The sequence below is a fragment of the Sus scrofa genome, chromosome 10 (genome assembly GCF_054392235.1).
Source record: "Sus scrofa isolate SSC_HxYL_T2T_F1_AM1 chromosome 10, Sscrofa_HxYL_maternal_Yorkshire_Landrace_v2.0, whole genome shotgun sequence".
NCBI classification, from domain to species: domain Eukaryota; kingdom Metazoa; phylum Chordata; class Mammalia; order Artiodactyla; family Suidae; genus Sus; species Sus scrofa.
The window spans coordinates 22,738,767-22,757,350 of NC_139392.1; the positions used below are offsets into that span (position 1 = coordinate 22,738,767).

Consider the following 18,584-nt stretch of genomic DNA (forward strand, 5'->3'; position numbering starts at 1 on the left):
AGCCACTTGTCTCCTGATCCCCAGAACCTGTGAGGTAATAAATGTCTCTAGTCTTAAGCCACTACATTTGGTTTAATTTGTTACACAGCAGCAGAATTAAGTATCCTACACAACGCTGCCTCCAACGGGACTTCTTTTGCAGAAATGGGCTCCTGTCCATGGAATCCTGGTCTTAACAGCTGCCTATGGAGGCTCAGTTGTGCTGTTAGATGCAGACAGCTGGCGAGGTCAGGCCCTGTCCTGTAACACAGCCTGTCCTTAGACCAGCAGTGGTCACTCCCATGCCCAGGGCACACAGTTCTGGGAAGGAGGGTGGAGGTCAGAGCGACCCCTTCTCACACTGAATAGTCCGTGCACCGAACCTTGCTATACTTCACACTTCTTGCCAAAAAAGAGCATGTGGACTCTGTTTCAAGCATCACAGTCACCATTAATATCTGAGTTCCTGTCATGGCTCCGCAGAAACGAATCTCACTAGCATCCATGAGGACACAGGTTCGATCCCTGGCCTCGCTCAGTGAGTTAAGGATCCGGTGTTGCCATGAGCTATGGTGTAGGTTGCAGACAGGGCTCAGATCCTGAGTTGTTGTGGCTGTGGTGTAGGCTGTGGCTACAGCACAGATTAGGCCCCTAGCCTGGGAACCTCCATAGGAGATGAGGGTGGCCCTAAAAAGGCAAAAAAAAAATTTGAATTTACATTAATTAGTCACTTAAAAACCATTCAATAGCTTAATGATTTATATATTTAATATATAAAGTATTTCAAAATGATATCTTGCTTAGGAAAAACATATAAAATTTTAATTAAATGTGCCCAAGACACTGGTTTTCTGTGTCCATGATCTTTTCATCATTCAGTTTTTCAGGGGGCAGGGGAGGACTGCATGTCATGCTGTGAAAACAGGTTCATTAACAACTAGATATGCTTTATTAGGACCAAAGAACTTTATATTTATTTTAAATATCAAAACAACACAAGGAACTAATTCAATATACAACACATTTCCTAGTCTTCACAGAGAACTGAATTTTTCCATAAAGACGTTGGTACTGAGAAAACACGAGACAGTCAAAAGATCTATAAAACTCACAAGATACTTTACACACAGTTGACAAAATAATGAGTCTTGATAGTTTAGATTTTTCTTTGTAATTGTTTTTGAAAGAGTCCTTAATGATTAAAAACAAAAACTTAAGATTGGAGACTGAAAACTAAGTTCAAAGGCATTTCCATTTTAATGTACAGCATAAATCCCGTAACCAGAACGTTTCCTACAGAACACGGAGCAGCCAAACGCCCACCTCTGCTCACTTTCTGGCAGCTGCACTCATCAACTGTGATACAGCTGTAATTTCTTATCCACAGATAAGAAAAGTCTTGATTGTTGAGGAATAAAAATTTTGTCTTTACACCACAGTTCACTGTCCAACTGTGTGTAACGCAAGCAGGAATACCAAGCAAAGAGGTGAAATACCGAGACGCCTACATGCTCTCCATTCAAGAAATGTTTAGAATCTCCCAAAGCAATACAAGCACCAAAATTACTTCTTGAACCTAAGAATTTGGAAAAAAGCAGAACAAAGGAAGTATACTCATCTTTGATGACCTCTATTTTCTGGATGTAATTCTTATTTTCTCTTTATATAAACGGCTGCAGAGGCTAAATTTAAATTGTTTGGGATTTTGCAATAGTCCTAGACTCAGGATCAGGGCACAGCAAGTTGGAAGATGAAGAGTAAATGCAGCGCAGGTGCTCTCCCTACCAGACCTTCCGCTCATCCTCCAAGAGACCCAGTGCTGTTCCTTCTACCTCATTAAAGCCACTTCCAGAAAGGAAGAGCAGAAAGCATGCAACGATTCCAGGACAAAAGTACCTTGAAGCAGAAAGAAGCTGAGAAGAAATGAGGGAACAATACTCTCCCAAACCCACTAGAGACGTTACCAGGAGAGGAACGTGCAAAAGCAAGGGGAGGATCTAAAGGGAACTGTCTGTGGTTCCTAGAAATTATAAGAAAACTATTCTCACATTATCCATCACTTGATCTAATAGTAAGTAACATTTACTATAACACTTTTCAACGTTTTAGAAATGCTACTTGTTCTTCATTAAAAAATACATTTGAGTCATTTCAGATTTGGCACTGAATCTCAGAATAATCCAAATACGACTATAAAAGCCCTAATTCTTCCTGGGTTCCATCAACTCAAGTTGTCTCAAGTTGCTTGGGTTGTTTGCTGCTCCTAACGAGAGACTCATCTCACACCATCACCTCTGGTTCACTTTTAGGCAAACTGCAAAAAGAAGCTGTTCAGTGTAGAGCTGGGTGGTTGGGTAACTGATTATTAACAAGAAAAGGTGGAGAGGACAGGAGAAGGAGACAGAGAGGCAGACACACTCTTTTTATTTTACTTGTCAGATGCCTCTGAAGAGCATCTGGAGACAGGCCCAGGAGTGGCTTCACAGTAACCAGAAAGGCCACAATAGTAGAGATTAAAAAAAAAAAAAAAAAAAAAATTCACACTAGTAGTTGGTGCCAGTTTTCCTACAAAAACATAAAGCAACCTAAAAGAAGTGTTGCCTGACCAGCAGGCAACACAAACATAAGACAAATACATACCAACAACAAAGCAACCACAATTATTTATTAACCAGCACAATCTAGCCAGCAGAGTCAACTCCAAGCAACTACTGTGCATTGAAAAGACACGAAGCCTTCAACCCAGAGAAGATGGGCACATACAAAAGGACACTGTCACTGTCAAGGCTGATGCTCCACGTCTGACCTTCCACCAATGAGACAGCAGAGTGATCTGCTTGGAAGAGAATGCAAACTTACATACAGACGAGTTAATGGTGTTCTCAATTTGTTTGTAATTATAGAGTGAAAAAGCGAGGAATGACACTGAAATACGTATTAGCCCTTAACTTACAGCTTACAGTTACTCTGCAAAGATGTTTTGACACTTTTAAGTTGATGGAAAATTATTAGTGTACCTACTTCATGACCTACCATCACTTTAAAGGAGTCACTTAATAAAGCACCAGTTTAAAACCCTATTTTTGCTACTCTTCTCCCAGCAATGAATGACTAAATTACCTAAAGGTATTCAAAGATCACTGCCTTTACAGTTGTTGGTGAAATCCTGCTGGCATGAAGAACAAACTCTAATCCTAAGTGGTATTTTAGGCTGCAAAAAATAGGTGGGGTTTCTCATAAAAAAATCTTCAACTTGTCTTAAAAAAAATTCTAAGGCAAAATTATTTTAATAGTGTAGTGTAAAAAATAAGCTTATTATTTAGCATTTAATAGTGTCCACTTAAAAGATAACATTCAATTAATTAAACTGAGGAAAACTGAGTAACTGGTTTGTCAGTATGACTATTCCCAGAGTATTTTCTTCTGTTCTTATTTTTATACATATAAACACAAACACTTAATACTTAACCTTAGTATCCAAACTAACAATTTTTTTTTTAAAAAACCCATAATCCTAGGACTTCAAATGTGCTTCTTTGGACAAATATTTATTCAAACAACAAAGAATTTAAATTCTTTTAAACTATTTTAATACCTACTAAAAATCTTTGGTGCATTTAAGTAAAAACTGATTAGGTTAACAAATTTCTACATTTGATAAATTATTCAATGTACATATTAAGTGCTAACTGCTATCAGCTACAAAATTAATTTAAAACAATAAATTATGCTCACAAAATAAACTTAGTTGCAAGATTCAAAAATTTAAGTATAGTTATAGAATTAATGGATTTTAGAGTTAATGGAACATTTGTCCAAAATACTCCAAATCAAATATGACAAAAAGTTAACTGAAAAAAGCAGGCCTCATTTCATACATTTTTGTGCCAACTTCAAAAACATATACATTCAGTTTGCCCAAATCCATGAGGTTTTCGCAATTGTAAAATTTCTTATATTCTAATTTGGAGATTAGAGGCAGTGGATTTGTCTGTTTGTTCACTCACTGAGACTATTTCTTCATAAAAATTATACTACCTACCTCCCAGACTATTTAAGATTACGTGAGAAAATGCAGTGCCCAGCACATGGTAAGCATTCATTAATGCTTAATCCATTTTTCCCCCCTATTAGTAGCTCTGCCACTTACTAATGATGTGGGCTTAACCTTGGATTCTTTTATCTCTAACATGGGAATACGGCATGTCCTTTCAGAGCTGGTTATGAGGTTTAAATGAGATAACTGGGAAAGCATTTTATAAAACAGTAAACTACTATTCAAGTTTAAGTTCTCTACGGTAAAAACTAAATATAATCATGTTTCACTTTATAAAAGAGATGTATATCAGAAAAGTTCTATACTGTAAACCAACTCCTACAATCAAATCATCTATTTAAAGCATTAGGAGATTATTATTAAAAGAACCCTAAAGTCAATACCTTCAAAAAGCAAAGTATTCTTCTGAATGTGAAAATGCAACACTTTCTTTTTCTGCTACCAAATATATAATATACCACACACATACACATATATACCATTTGCCTTTTTATAAGTCCAAACTTCTACATTGGTTTATATGCAAGGCAGGGTACATTTTTAGATATGATTTCTTTTCATCATACTAAGTTTTTTAGTTACAAGTCTTGTAGGTCTTTATGATAAAAATCATAAAGATATACATTTTTAAAGTCAATTTGAAAGACTAATAGTACCTCATATAGTCAAGTTCTATCATGTAAGTACCCCAGACATAACATTTCCACACACAAGTAAGAATGCTTTAAAAAGAATTAATACATTAATTATATCCACTAGTCCTAGGATAATTACAACCAAACTTAGATAAATGAGGCAAAATTCAGGTTGGTTTTATTATTTATATGAGCTCCTTTGGTTAACTGCCCTAATTCTCAACAATTTTTTTCTTTTGTTTCACTTCCACCAGAGTGGTGAATATTCCTGTAAAGTACCTTCATTTCTTAAGTGCTTCAGCAAACAAGTTTCCACATTATTAAGTGGTTAAATTTTATCCACTAAAACTTCATTATTTTATTTGTGATTTTTTTTTTTTTTTTTCACAAGGGCTGGGCCAGACTTTACACACAAAAAAGTGCTTAAAGCAATTAGGAGTGTAAACAAAACTGAAATAGAAAACTCTTAAAACTGCTATTTTCCAGTAGTTTACATACAAATGACATGCTAGTAATAAATCAACCCTGCCTATTCTCTAATCCTTCAAGCAGCTCTACTAGGAAACATTCTCCTAGTTTTAAGTTTCAATTGACTTGAAGATATGGAAAGTGCACATCTTTAAAGGTATTTTACAATTGTGACTGACTTTTTTCTCATTTAATTTTAATCAGTGAGGTTTTGCTCTAACTGCTATTTCCCTTCACCAAGTCCTCAACTTTTGTCTCATACAAAAATAAAGATCAAGGATAATTACAGACTTGAGGCTTATGAATAAAGCAAAAATAAAGGACTAGATTACATATTAATGTAAATCTGTATACAAGTAGTGGTTCCCTTTAATTAAAGTAAACATTAAGTTTAATTAGACATGAATTTTCTAATTTGGCACTTTTTCTAACAATGATATATGAAATCTCCCTCCAGGTTCTGATTCCCAGAGTTTCAGTTAGCCAAGGGAAATGAGACCAAAAGTAGCGTGTTAATTTTCATTTAGTTATAACTGCCCCTTCCATAGTAAAATGAAGATATATGCTGGGACATATTGTTGATGTTTCTGAAATAAATGGCAGAATACAAAAGGTGAACTTACCTTGAAAGATTATCTAGTTAAAACCATCATATCTTGCTTTGAACACGTTTTCAACATGTACAATTAATGCCTAGACCTATATTTGCATTTCCTATTCATCATAATTGAAGCCTAGGCAAAAACCAGACATCTGGATCATTATCTCAATTCTACATTTCACTTCTAATCTTTCGTTGGTTAGCTTTCTTGGCTTTGAGTTTGTCAAAAAAACCAAAGGAGTGTAAGCCGAAATTATAAGCAAATTAAAACAGAACACAGAACTATTCAAATCTTTCTCATAAATGCCATTTCCTAAATTTATGGAAATTTAAAATTTTTAAAAATCTGGAAAAAAAAATAACAATGCATCGTAGAATAAAGAACAGTTGCGATTATCAGTATACTCTTATATTCTTTCTTAAAGGCTACATGGTCCTTAACATTTGTTTGGAAAACAGGGAAGGGAAAAAAGAGGAATGAGACCAAAGATGAATAAAAATTTCCACTGACGATTTAAAAACAAATACCCTCATAAGGTCAACAGCTAATAGTTTTGGGAAGTTAGCGAACTCATTAAAAATTAGCACTAAATAATCTTTAAAAATCACAAAAATGTCCATTTCAAATAGTATACCTCAAAATGCATCCAAATATTCATGTTCGGTAAACAGAGATACGTATTTTTCTTGATTTGACATGGTTCTGAGGACTTGAGAAACCAGAGAAAATGAAAAAATAGCAGCCCCACTGATTCGAAAGCCGCCAGCTCTAGGCTACACTTGCTGCGTAGCCCTCGACACGGTCTGTGGAATGTTTCGATTTACTCATGAGTGATGCTCGCTGTTAGAAATATTTTGTACAGCAGGGGCGTTATCCAGGCCCAATAACGTTCCGAGATAAGACTGTTCTCTAGGATCCAGCATTTGTTCGGGGCGCACTGGATGAACTATGTTTGCGGGCTGCGGAGTAAGAGTGTATTTCTCCAGAAACGCCAAGTCGGCTGCTCGCGGGTAATCGGCGGAGGGTGGCTGCGGCGACAAGATCTCGTGGGCAGGGGGCGGGAGGGTGGTGGTGTGGCGCACCAGGTCGCTCTGCGAGTCGGGCCTCTGCACGGGCACCAGGGTCACGGGGACACAAACCTCCGCCGACACGTTCTGGAACATGGTCTTGGCTTCCGACTGGTAAGCTTTGGGCGGGTCCATGTACTGCTTTGTTTCGGTTTGAAAAATTTTATCATCGGATGAGTACTCCACCGGCAAGGATACGAGTTTTTCCTCGGAAGCGCTGAGAGGATCGTCAGGAGACTTTATGCCATGCACGTGGTCGATGTGGTACTTCAGCTTGTCTTTCCGCTTAAACGTGGCATTGCAGTGTGGACAGTTGAAAGGCCGCGCGTCGGAATGAATCACCAGGTGTTTTGTTAAAGTTTTCTTGATTCGGAAAGATTGGTTGCAAATCTGACACTTGTATGGTTTTTCACCTGTATGACCACAAATGAAAGTTAGTGTAAAACGTACCCACTTGGTAAGACAGTGATTTTAATTAGGTAGAAAGTTTGCTATGTGCGTACTTACAAGAACTTAATAAAAGCAGCAATATTATATGCATCATAAAGGGGAGACAGTACAGTAACTGGTAAAGAGAACAGGCTTAAACATCAAAAAGATCTGGGTTTGAAATCTAATTATACCACTGAGTAGCCCAAACCTCCAGCAAGCTCCCCAATGTCATCTTTTTTTTTTTTTTTTTTTTGGTCTTTTTAGGGCACACCTGTGGCATATGGGGTAGGGGTCAAATTGGAGCTGCAGCTGATGGCCTACGCCACAGCAAAGCCAGATCCTTAACCCACTCAGCAGCGCCAGGGATCAAACCCACATCCTCATGGATACTAGTCAGGTTCGTTACTGCTGAGCCACAACGGGAACTCCTAAGCACAGTTTCCTGGCCTGTAACATGGAAAAACAACAGTACCTACACCTCATGGAGTTGGTGAAAGGACTGAATGAGAAAATGAAGTAATAGTTCACTGTATGTGTCAAGTCCTTGATAAACCTAGGCTATTATTAATTATTATTGCTTGCTGTTATTCCCATCACCCCTAAAAGTGTTGTAAAACCAGAGCATTTGATTTCCTCCCAACCAAGAAGAATAAAAACTAAAATAGCAACTCTGATTAGCCTGGTTCCTTGGATCAGAATAAGAAGTAGTAATACCGATGGTCAGTAAGGCTGAGGTCGAAACAAGGAGAGTTGAGCAGGATCACGAATCAGGAGGCAGGGCACCACGTCAAGCTTCTTGGGTCTAGATCCCCTTTCCAGTAAGATCATTCCTACCTGGGCACCTCCTGTAGCAACATTCTGGAGCCACCACTGCCCCAACAAAATCACACAGGAGACCACAGTAGCTATCACAATGCCAGTGTATTAATTTACCAAACCAAACCAAACCGAACACCCAAAAAAGAAGAATAAGGAAGCCGGACCAGTGTTCAATTCTTCCTGAGTCAGGTTCTCCCACTGTAGTTTTTTTGCTTTTTTCATATGAAACATTATGAATTCTTAGAGTAGCCAGGGTGGTTGACAGGATAAGTACACCTTCCAATCCCTGGAAGCTGTGAATTTGCTGCCTCACACGGGAATAGGACCTTGCAGATGTGATTAAGGTCAAGGATCCCCAAGTGGGGAGATTAACGAGGCCCAATCTAATCACATGAGTCCCTGAAAGTGGCGACGGCTGGAGATGAAAGGGCTGGAGAGCTGTGACAAGGGAACTCAACTCCGCTTTGCTGGTTTTGAAAACTGAAGGAGGGGGGCCGGGACCCAAGGGTTGTGGCAGCTGCTATAAGCTGGGAAAACTGGAACCTGGGTCCTGGTCCTGCAACTCGAAAGAATCTATTCTATCAATGACCCAAGTGAGCAGGAGACAGATCCTGCCTAGAGCCTCCAGAAAGAAATGCAGCTCCTCTAGGTTTCAGCCTGGGTCACACTTATCACCTACAGAGCGGACACATGACAAACTTGTACTGTTTAAGCCCCCAGGTTTGTGGTCATTTGTTACAGCAGCAATAGAAAGTAATTAACCCAGACATACTGTTTCAGTAGATACAAAGGCATATTTTAACAAATGAAAATATTTTATATTAGTTGTCACATGAGTTTCTTGATATCAGTATCTTCTTCACCTTTCCATGTAAAATACCACCAATTCTCCTAAAAACTTAAGAGATAAGTTGGAACACTAATATCAAATAATTAGTTATTTCTTAAATATTCTTGTTTAATTATTATTTTGTGGCCTACTGGAACTTTCAAATCCCTAGGGACAGAAAATGAATACAGATGGGGATGTTGGGTTCCTGGTACTATTAAATTTCTACTTTCTTCTGGATTAATATCATTACTGATGTTGCTGGAGAAGAAGCAGGACATGAAGTCACAGATTAGGTACAGGGCTAATGTTCCTGAAGGATAGTATTTTGCAACTCTGTCTAAAACGCACTGCATGCAACATCCGATTTTACGTACAATACTTACAATCAGGGATAGTATGAAACAAAAATCATAAAGGAATGTTTTGAAAAAAATTACACTTTCAAAATGCAAGAACTACAAAGTGCTTTCTATTGGCATCAAAACTTGTCACGCAAGGAGCATTTCACAATTTTTTTCAAAAATGAAAACACTACAGCATTACTTACACCACCAAGAAGCACAGGATTTATTTTCAGAGAGGAAAGTATTGGTTTTAAGTGTTCTTTGGTATAGTTCTAGACAAGATGGTTTCTTAAGTATCTTAGTTAAAAAGCTTTTAGAAATGCAGAGATAACATTTGAACTTCAAGTCAGTCAATCAGCTCCAGTGTCTCATAAACACTTTTTAGGAAACTGGGACCCAGAGAGAAATATTTCTTTGAGAAGTTTCTATTATCATTTTAAACAACTGTCAATTTCAATTAAAAAAAAATCAAACTAGGTGTGTCAAAAGACAAAATCCACAAAGAAATGTTGACATTATTAAATTAAAAGGCAAGTGCAAAGTGCTGAAATATACACAAGTAGAAAGAGTCAATACATGCTGTGCACCTCAAAGGAGGAGTACAGGGTAAGAAATACACTTTCTACCGTGAGCCTTTCAATAGTAAAGTTACCTAGTTGACAGCTGGGTACATCTCAAGATCACAAATCAGAGACATACAGAAACAAATGGCAAGATCTATTTGTTGAGAGTAGAAGGAGAATAAACAACATGCAAAGAGACAAACTATTTCTCAGCTGAAATCATAGTAACCTATGAGCCTTTAGAATTAAAAACTGTCTTTTCTACTGGATCGGTTATGCTTACTTAGATATTTATTGAAAATGTAACTGGTGGACTTTCATTTCAGACTTGATAGTTTATTTTTTGGGTGTTTTTGTTTGTTTGTTTGTTTTCTTTGTCCACAGCCATGGTATGTGGGGGTTCCTGGGCCAGGGACTGAACTCAAGCCACATCAGTGACAATGCCAAATCCTTAACCAGTACGCCACCAGGGAACTTCCAGATTTGAAAGTTTAGACCAGATGAAGCTTCTTGCTGGTGAAGAGGGGGAAGATAAAAGGTTAAAAACAAACAAAAAACAAACCCAAACCCTATTCTTTGGAGGCTCTCAGGTACACTGAGGCAGCGGGAACTCGGGAAGGCCTCTCTGCTGCACTCTCAGATTTAGTGTCTGGGGAGCAGTAAGGCCCAGGGACAGCCTAAGGCTTGAGAACTGACATCTCACTGAAAAGGAAAGATACAAGTTGGTGTTTGGGACTACCAAGGATCGGAGGGTCAAGAGGCCGGAAAGGAAGGAACAACAACAGAGACAAGAACCACAGTATCTGTATTTGCCAACTCCTAAGAGGAACATCTGAGACAGCTAGAAACCAGGTGCAGGGAGGCCAGAGGTTGAACAGATATTTCAGCAACCCCAAAGGCATCAGAAAGACCGCTGAGAGGTCAAGTCTCACCAAAGTGGAGGGACTCTAGCACAAGCGTGAGAGTTTAGCTGAGACCCTATAATGATGAACTAGGAGAAAGGTAGATGAGAAAAAGACCAGAAACAGATCAGTAGCATCTCATAGTCTATCTGCTTGTCAGTAGAAAATATATCTGTGAAAGAACACATTTCAAGAGCCTCTACAATTTTTCATTCACAAAATATGAAGTTCAATGCACACTACCAAGCGTGTCAAGAAACAGGACCAAATGACCAAATGCCAAGGGGTGGGGGGGAAGATGCACTCAAACGTAAAGAGATATTATATAAGACTGGAACATTAAATGAATATGATTAATATGTTCAAGAAAATTTTAAAAAAGAATCTCACCAGTAAATAGGAATACAGAGGGAAAAAGTAAATTCTAGATAGCAGAAAAAAAAAAAGATTAATAAAATAGGAAAACAGATCAATAGAAACATCAGATGGAAGCACTAAGAAATAGGATTGAAAATATAGAAAAAAGGGAGCTCCCATCGTGGCTCAATGGTTAACGAATCTGACTAGGAACCATGAGGTTGCAGGTTCGATCCTTGGCCTCGCTCAGTGGGTTAAGGATCTGGTGTCGGTGTGAGCTGTGGTTGCAGATGCGGCTCAGATCCCATGCTGCTGTGGCTATGGTGCAGGCCGGTGGCTACAGCTCCGTTTGGACCCCTAGTTTGGGAACCTCCATGTGCCACCGGTAGGGCCCTAGAAAACACAAAAAATACTATCCAAAAGAGAGCCGATACATCCTTAGCCCAGTAAAAAGAGGAGCATTTTACAAGGATAAAAAAGACCCTTCAGGGAGTTCCCATTGTGGTTCAGTGGGGTAAGGACCCAGAACTGCTGTGACCTTGTGATGCGGCTCGGATCTGGCATGGCTATGGCTGTGGTGTAGGCCGGCGAAGACAGGGTAAGACAGAAAATTTAACCCAAAGAAAATGGAAAGAATGAGAAAAGTAGGAAAAAAAAAATACAATAAATATAAAAGGAAATCAATAAAACCTAGTTGTTCTTCAAAAAGATTAATAAAATTGATCAATTCTCAGAAAGAAAAGGCAAATTACCAATAACAGGAATGAAAAAAAGGTATCACTAAAGATCCTATAGTCACTAAAAAGATAATACTCTGAATTTTGCCAATAGATTTAATATTTTAGATTAAGTAAAATTCTTTAAAAATGAAACGAGGACTTCCCATCGTGACTCAGTGGAAACAAATCTGATTAGTATTCATGAGGATGCAGGTTCAATCCCTGGCTTCACTCAGTGGGTTAAGGATCCAGTGTTGCCGTGAGCTGCGGTGTAGGCTGCAGACACAGCTCGGATCTGGTGCTGCTGTGGCTGTGACAGAGGCATGCGGTTACAGCTCCAATTTGCCCCCTAGCCTGGGAACCTCCATATGCCCTGGGTGTGGCCCTAAAAAGACCAAAAAAAAAAAAAAAAAAAAAAAAAAAGAATCAAAGATCTGACAGCTGTTACTATTAAAGAATCTTTAATTGAAACCATTCTCCAAAGAAAGCAATAAATTCAGCAGAATTTTGTAGTGAATTCTTCCAAACAGTAATGAGGAAACAGTGCCAATATTATATAAATTTCTCCAGCTAACTGTAGAAGATGTATTATTTCCCAAATTACTTTTTTGATGCCAGCATAGTCATGATAGCAAAACTTGCCAGGGACATAACAAGGAAAAAAAGGCCATATGTCTCATGAACATAGAGCAAAAAACTCCCCCAAACAAAAATAAAATAAAACAAATTAATGTATTTTATCACGATAATAAAGAAAAAATTTTATGATGACTTCAATAAAAGAAGGGGAGAAAATCTGATAAAATTCAATGCCTATTCATAACAAATGCTCTAAATAAACTAGGAACCAATGGTAATTTCCTTCTCAAAATGAAAGAAAAAATAGCTTATAATTTTGTACAAAAATATCAAATGTCTAGGTATAAATTTAATAAAAGATGTGTGAGATATCTGCACTCAATACTACAAATCAATCTTTGAGAAAAAAATTAAGAAGACTTAAAGGAAGGATATACTGTGTTCACAGATTAGATGATTCACTATTATAACGATAATCAATAAAGGAAAATTTGACTAAAGATTCAATGACATTCTAGTAAAATTCCCGAAAGGTATTTGTATTTGGAAATTTAATAAGCTGCTTATAAATTCATATAAAAACATAGAAGAAAAAGAATAAGACAGACACTGAAAAAAACAAAGTCGGAAGATTTATACTGTAAGATCTCAAAAGCCACAGTGTCTTAAATAGCAATAGCAACGGTGCAAGAATATACAAATAGTCCAATGTGGAGTTCCCACTGGGGCTCAGTGGAAACGAATCCAAATAGTATCCATGAGGATGCAGGTGCCATCTCTGGCCTTGCTCAGTGGGTCAGGGATCTGGTGTTGCCATGAGCTGTGGTGTAGGTTGCAGACGTGGCGTGGATCCTGTATTGCTGTGGCTGTGGCGTAGGCCAGTAGTTGTAGCTCTGATTTGACTCCTAGCCTGGGAACTTCCATATGCCGTAGGTACAGCAAAAAAAGCTCCCCCAAACCCCCAGATAGTCTGATGCAACAGAAGAGAGTTCAGAACAAACCATACATATACGATCACTTAAAATGAATATGCCTGTGAAATGCAGTGAGGGAAGGACTGTCCTTCTAATAAACAGTGCTAGGATCACATGTTAAAAAAAAAAAACACAAAAACTCAGAACTTTACTATTATTACCTAATAGTAAAAATAAATTAGAGAAGGTTCATAATTTAAATATGTAAGTTAAAATAAATTTCCACATGGTACAAGAAAAACATACTAATGACCTTGGGATAGGCAAAAGCATCAGTACAGACAATGCACTAAGGGTATCGGCCCTAGAGAAAAAGAATCTTGGCGAGCACAGTTCTTGCAGCCCAGGGAGGTGCACTTAGAGCAGGGAAGCTGGTGCAGCACCCGGCCATCTCCTCAGCAAACGGTCCCAGGTCCCAGACGATTTCGACCTCATTTTATTCCATACCTACATTTAGCAATCCTCCTTTTAATGAGTAAATTTAGCAGTTCTCCTTCCTTGATAAGAGAAAAGGACACCTTGGCCAGTACACATCAGTATCTTCTTTTCTAGAAGGTGAAGAGTAAGCTACTGAGTTGAGTTTCTGGACCTGTAAATCTCAGGAACTGACTTGGGAACATGGTGCCCAGTTCTTGAAACAGCCGCTCTGTGAAGTCCGACCCGGGTAGCCTCCTGATTATTTTAGATCAGAAGGTGACAAACTACAGCCTGGAAGCCAAATACAGCCTCTTAGAGGCAGCTTTGGTAAATACTGTTTTCTTGGAATGCGGTCATGTTTATTCACTTACACCCCGTCTATGGCTGCTTTCATGTTACAACAGCACAGGTGAGTGCCTGGCAGGGAGGTTGCCTGGCCCACAAAGCCTTCAATGTTTACTCTCCAGTCCTTCACTGAAAAAGTGGGCTGAGCCCTGCTTTAAGGATTTCTTCCTCTCATTTCATAAGTGCCAGAAACTCTGTCTTTATTCTGGAACAGAGCTCATTTCCTCACTTCTCCGAGGACAGAAGGACTTGCCCCCCTGGCCCAACTACCTGAGAGACATGCAGAAGAGGGAATGGCACACAGTCACTAGCTATCAACTAACTGCTATAAATCATGTTTTCAAAAAACCGAATGCAGTCAGAAAGCCAGACTTTATTAGCTTTCTCCTCTATATGGTTCCTGAAGTTTTACAATTCTTAAATCTTCAGTGGTCTCGAACTAACTTTTGGCAAGTTCACCATCTCTTTTCAATCCTAAGTTAATAACAGTTATTACTTACAACTGTAGGCCTGCAGCTGTAGCTCCGATTGGATTGTGCGGAATAGCATTAATACAGGTTCCACATTTTACACTCCGATATATGCTCCCCCCCCCAAATTATGACTTTTTCACTTGGAGGGGGTGTCATTTTATGTTTAACAGCAATAATGTATCAATCATAAATCCTTTACTGCAATTCTTTGCTACTGAAATTGCCCCAATCCAGTTACTTCCCATCTGATAGGTATGAAATCAATTACTTTTCTCTTTCAGAACAGCAGCTTGACAAAATCCAAACTAAATATAAACAAAACAGCCATAAATACATAACTGGTTTTCTTTCTTTCTTTCTTAAAAAGAAGGAATGAAAGCTTTATATGAGAAGTCAAAGAACTATGATAATGTACAGGAAAAAAACCCCAACAATTTATGTTTTAAAATATGGTAGTATTGTCAAGGGGAGGAAAAAAAAGTACTGAAAGAGAAGAAAATAAATGTCTTCCAGAGACTCACACAGCTATAGAGGAAGCATGAGCAAGGAGAAAAGGGGAAAAAGAGAACTAAAAGTTAAATCAATTCCCTATGAAAAATTGTTTTCCCAAATTCTACGAAATGATATTCAAAAGTATCGAAGCTATAGGAGTCCTGTCATGGCTCAATGGTTAGTGAACCTGACTGGCATCCACGGGGACTCGGGTTCGATCCTCAGTGAGCTGAGGATCCAGCATTGCCATGAGCTGCGGCATAGGTTGCAGACATGGCTCGGATCCCGTGTTGCTGTGGCTGTGGTGTAGGCCTGCAGCTGTAGCTCCGACTGGATCACTAGCCTGGGAACCTCCATATGCTGCAGGTGTGGCCCTAAAAAGACAAAGACAAAAAAAAAAAAAAAAAGTATTAAAGCTTTTATGGTAGAGGACCAGAATATTGGCCGTTCATGACATCAACTTTAAATAACTAAAAATCTTACTGAGGAAAAAAAGAACAACAAAGTATAAAGGTCCATATATCACACAATAATTACACAAAAATGTATATAAGCCACCTATTAGGTTTTACCTGAATGCGTCCGAAAATGCATTTCCAGACTTGATTTGCCTTTAAAAATTTTCTTACAAACATCACATTGATGAAAGGTTGCTTTATATCTAAGAAAATAAAAAGGTTTGAGTTTTTAAATATAACTGTAATAAATAACAATGAAAATGTTACAACTTCATATATAATTCTCACATGATTAAAGCACAGAATTCCAAAGGAACACGGAACTACTTTTTTAAGTATCAACCTTATCTCTGGCTCTTCCTCCCCCAGTTATATTCAACAAATAAATCTATAAAAGGATGTCCTTTGATGTTCAAAATTAAACCACTTAATTTTAAATGGCTAATTTTAAATTTTAAACCACTTTAAATTCTTGAACTTTTGAATTGTTATTTCTTGCTGTAAAAGATACCAAAGGCAAAATTACAGAGACGGAACAAAATCAATGATGTGGGTAAAAGGAAGCAGACTGCAAAGGTGCCTGGTGGAAGTTTGAGGGGTGATAGATTTATTCTATGTCTCAGCTTGTGGTAATGACTTGCATGCATTCGTCAAAATCTGCAGAACCATACACTAAAAACAGTGAATTTCTCTGTATGTAAATTGAACCTTAATTAAATTAAAAAAAAAAAAAACAACAGATGCAAAGGTGCAGTGAAAAGAAACTGCAGTAGTCACAGTAGTTACATTCATCAAAAGGTGACACTGTTTTCCTGGGTACACATTATAAAATAAATACTATAAACTTAGAATTTACACCTAAATAAAAAAGAATTAGACACCGGTCCTGTATTTTTATTGCAGATTAACAGATATAAAAAGCTATAAGTCAGAAAACTGACAGAACACTGTAAACCAGCTATAATGGAAGAAAAAAAAAATCATTATATAATATTAAAAAAAAAACCTATAAATTACTCAAAAGTTAAGTAGCGCCTAAGACAACATGTTTGTGAGTTAATCCTAAACTCAAAATTTAGGTGTAAGGATTAAGATATTTGCAAAATAATTAGCATTTCAGTGGTAGTTACGAGAAAAGCTGTAGCATCTCACCTTGGAAGAAGCACATACATTGAGAAACAAATCAAACACAGGCTCCCGGGAAGTTCTCTAAGACAGCTGGGCCCTTAACATATCTGAGGTCTGGAATGTTTAGCATGTTGTTATTAAATAGCAACGGGATGCCTAAGATTTCAAACGCCATCCTCACTTTCTGATTCAACCAGCTCAACATTTACAAAGTAGCTACAGAGACACCCTGTCTCCCAGAAACTTCTAACTGATGAAAGGGACATTTAAAAAGATAACATGGATTCAGTGAATTGGGAGTGGCAATGAACTCAGCAAGTGTCTCATCCCATTCATATCCACGGTAAATATAAACAGAGATACAAACAGGGTCTCCACAGGCTCACGGAGAAAGAAGCAGTGGTTCTCATCCAGGGGCATTCTGACCCCACGGGACATTTGGCAATGCCTGGAGATGGTTTCGGTGTTCACGACTCAGGGTAGGTGGGTGCTACTGGCCCCGGTCACCTAGCGGGTACAGAGAGGCCAGGGAGACTGATAAACATCCCACATGCACAGAACACTGTACCCCGAGACAAGGAATGATCAGTACTGCAGCCAAGAAATCTCAGTCTGTACTATGAACAGTTCTGTTCTGAACACGGATGCACTCGAAACATTTAACCTGACTCAGGGGATGTAGGAGGAAGATAAACTGCAAGGACCTGCGCTGGGTCAGGTTCAAGGTGTTCAGCTCCCTGTTCTCACACAGACATCCAAGAGCAGAGGGTTCAGCACAGGAGGGGTACCCGTCCAAATGAAGCAGAGATGCCCAGGATGAAAGGATTTGAGATATGTCTACTGGGTGCAGCAATAAGAACGCATTCTGACGCAGGTGGAGAGGGAGGGTGAGGTCAGAGGTCACAGCCCAACAGCTGCAGCAGTGACGGAAAGTGAAGCAGAGGCTACGGAAGTAGAGCCATCGCTGAAAATGTTGGGAAGAAGAGACACTGGAAGGAACTGGGGGGAGGAAGGGTGCTCGTCCTCGTCACTTCCCACATTCTCTCGTTGAACAAGCCGCTTTTATACATACACTCATCTCCAGATCTTTATACACAGCCAAACGCCACTCCCGAGACGCAGACTCCCATCTACTGGATTTTAGTTTCAATGTGCATTGACCGCCTCAAAGGCAGCACACACCCAACAATTCCTCGACACCTCTGTTAGTCTCTAACTCGGGGAAGACTAACTCAGTCTCTAACTGCATAAATGAGTGAAGCCACATTTCCAAATGACAGATGCATGCTGTTGCGATATACGCACAGGCTAAAAATCCACTTCAGAGCATAAGATACTGACCATAAAAGAGGATGAAAATTTCATCAACTGTGTTTGCGACTCCACCTTGCACCCACCCTTAAGAAGGACCACTTGTGGTAGCCAAGAGTAACATCCACGATTTCCTAAGGTTACTGTGTGGCTCTTCTCCTTTGACCAACGATGCCCCTGAGTGAGCCAAGTGCTCCTCATTTACTTCTGGGTGACACGTGACGGCACATATGACAATCCAGTCATCTTCTATTAAGCCATTCATGAGATTTACAAAGATATAAAATGAAACCACTCTTTGAACATTTGTTTTGCTTTGTAAAGTTGTTATTTTTCACAAAACTGCTATTTACATAGCATACGGCTATGTTATTATTTTAGGTGAATTAATAAGTACTTGCTTTTTCTCATTTTAATTTCTAATATGATTCCATCACTTATTTAAACAATATCGTTATTTTTATATCATAATTTATACAAATAAAAGCCCCTGACGTACTGAATAATTTTGAAGAGTATAAAGCAGCTAAGAAAAAGGTTATAGAATCTCTGGGGCAGGAGAGTCTGCAGTTCTAGTTTCCACCCACTCATACAATATGTTGACGTTCTTATTTCCTTTTTCGAGAGTGTC

General features: G+C 38.6%; 1 protein-coding gene across 7 annotated transcripts in view; it reads right to left on the reverse strand.

The window, feature by feature from the left end:
* Positions 1 to 926: 926 nt before the first annotated feature.
* Positions 927 to 18,584, reverse strand: part of ZBTB41 (zinc finger and BTB domain containing 41) — a 43,629-nt gene continuing 25,971 nt past the window's right edge. For 6 of the 7 annotated variants that reach the window (XM_084979339.1, XM_084979337.1, XM_021064480.2 and 3 more), the window contains 2 exons: positions 15,629 to 15,717; positions 927 to 7,221 (listed from right to left, as the gene is read on the reverse strand). In XM_084979339.1, coding sequence (XP_084835465.1) covers positions 6,566 to 7,221; positions 15,629 to 15,717 — 745 coding nt within the window. In that variant the 3' untranslated portion in view covers positions 927 to 6,565. The remainder of the gene's footprint in view (positions 7,222 to 15,628; positions 15,718 to 18,584) is intronic. The other variant, XM_084979340.1, reaches the window with a different exon arrangement.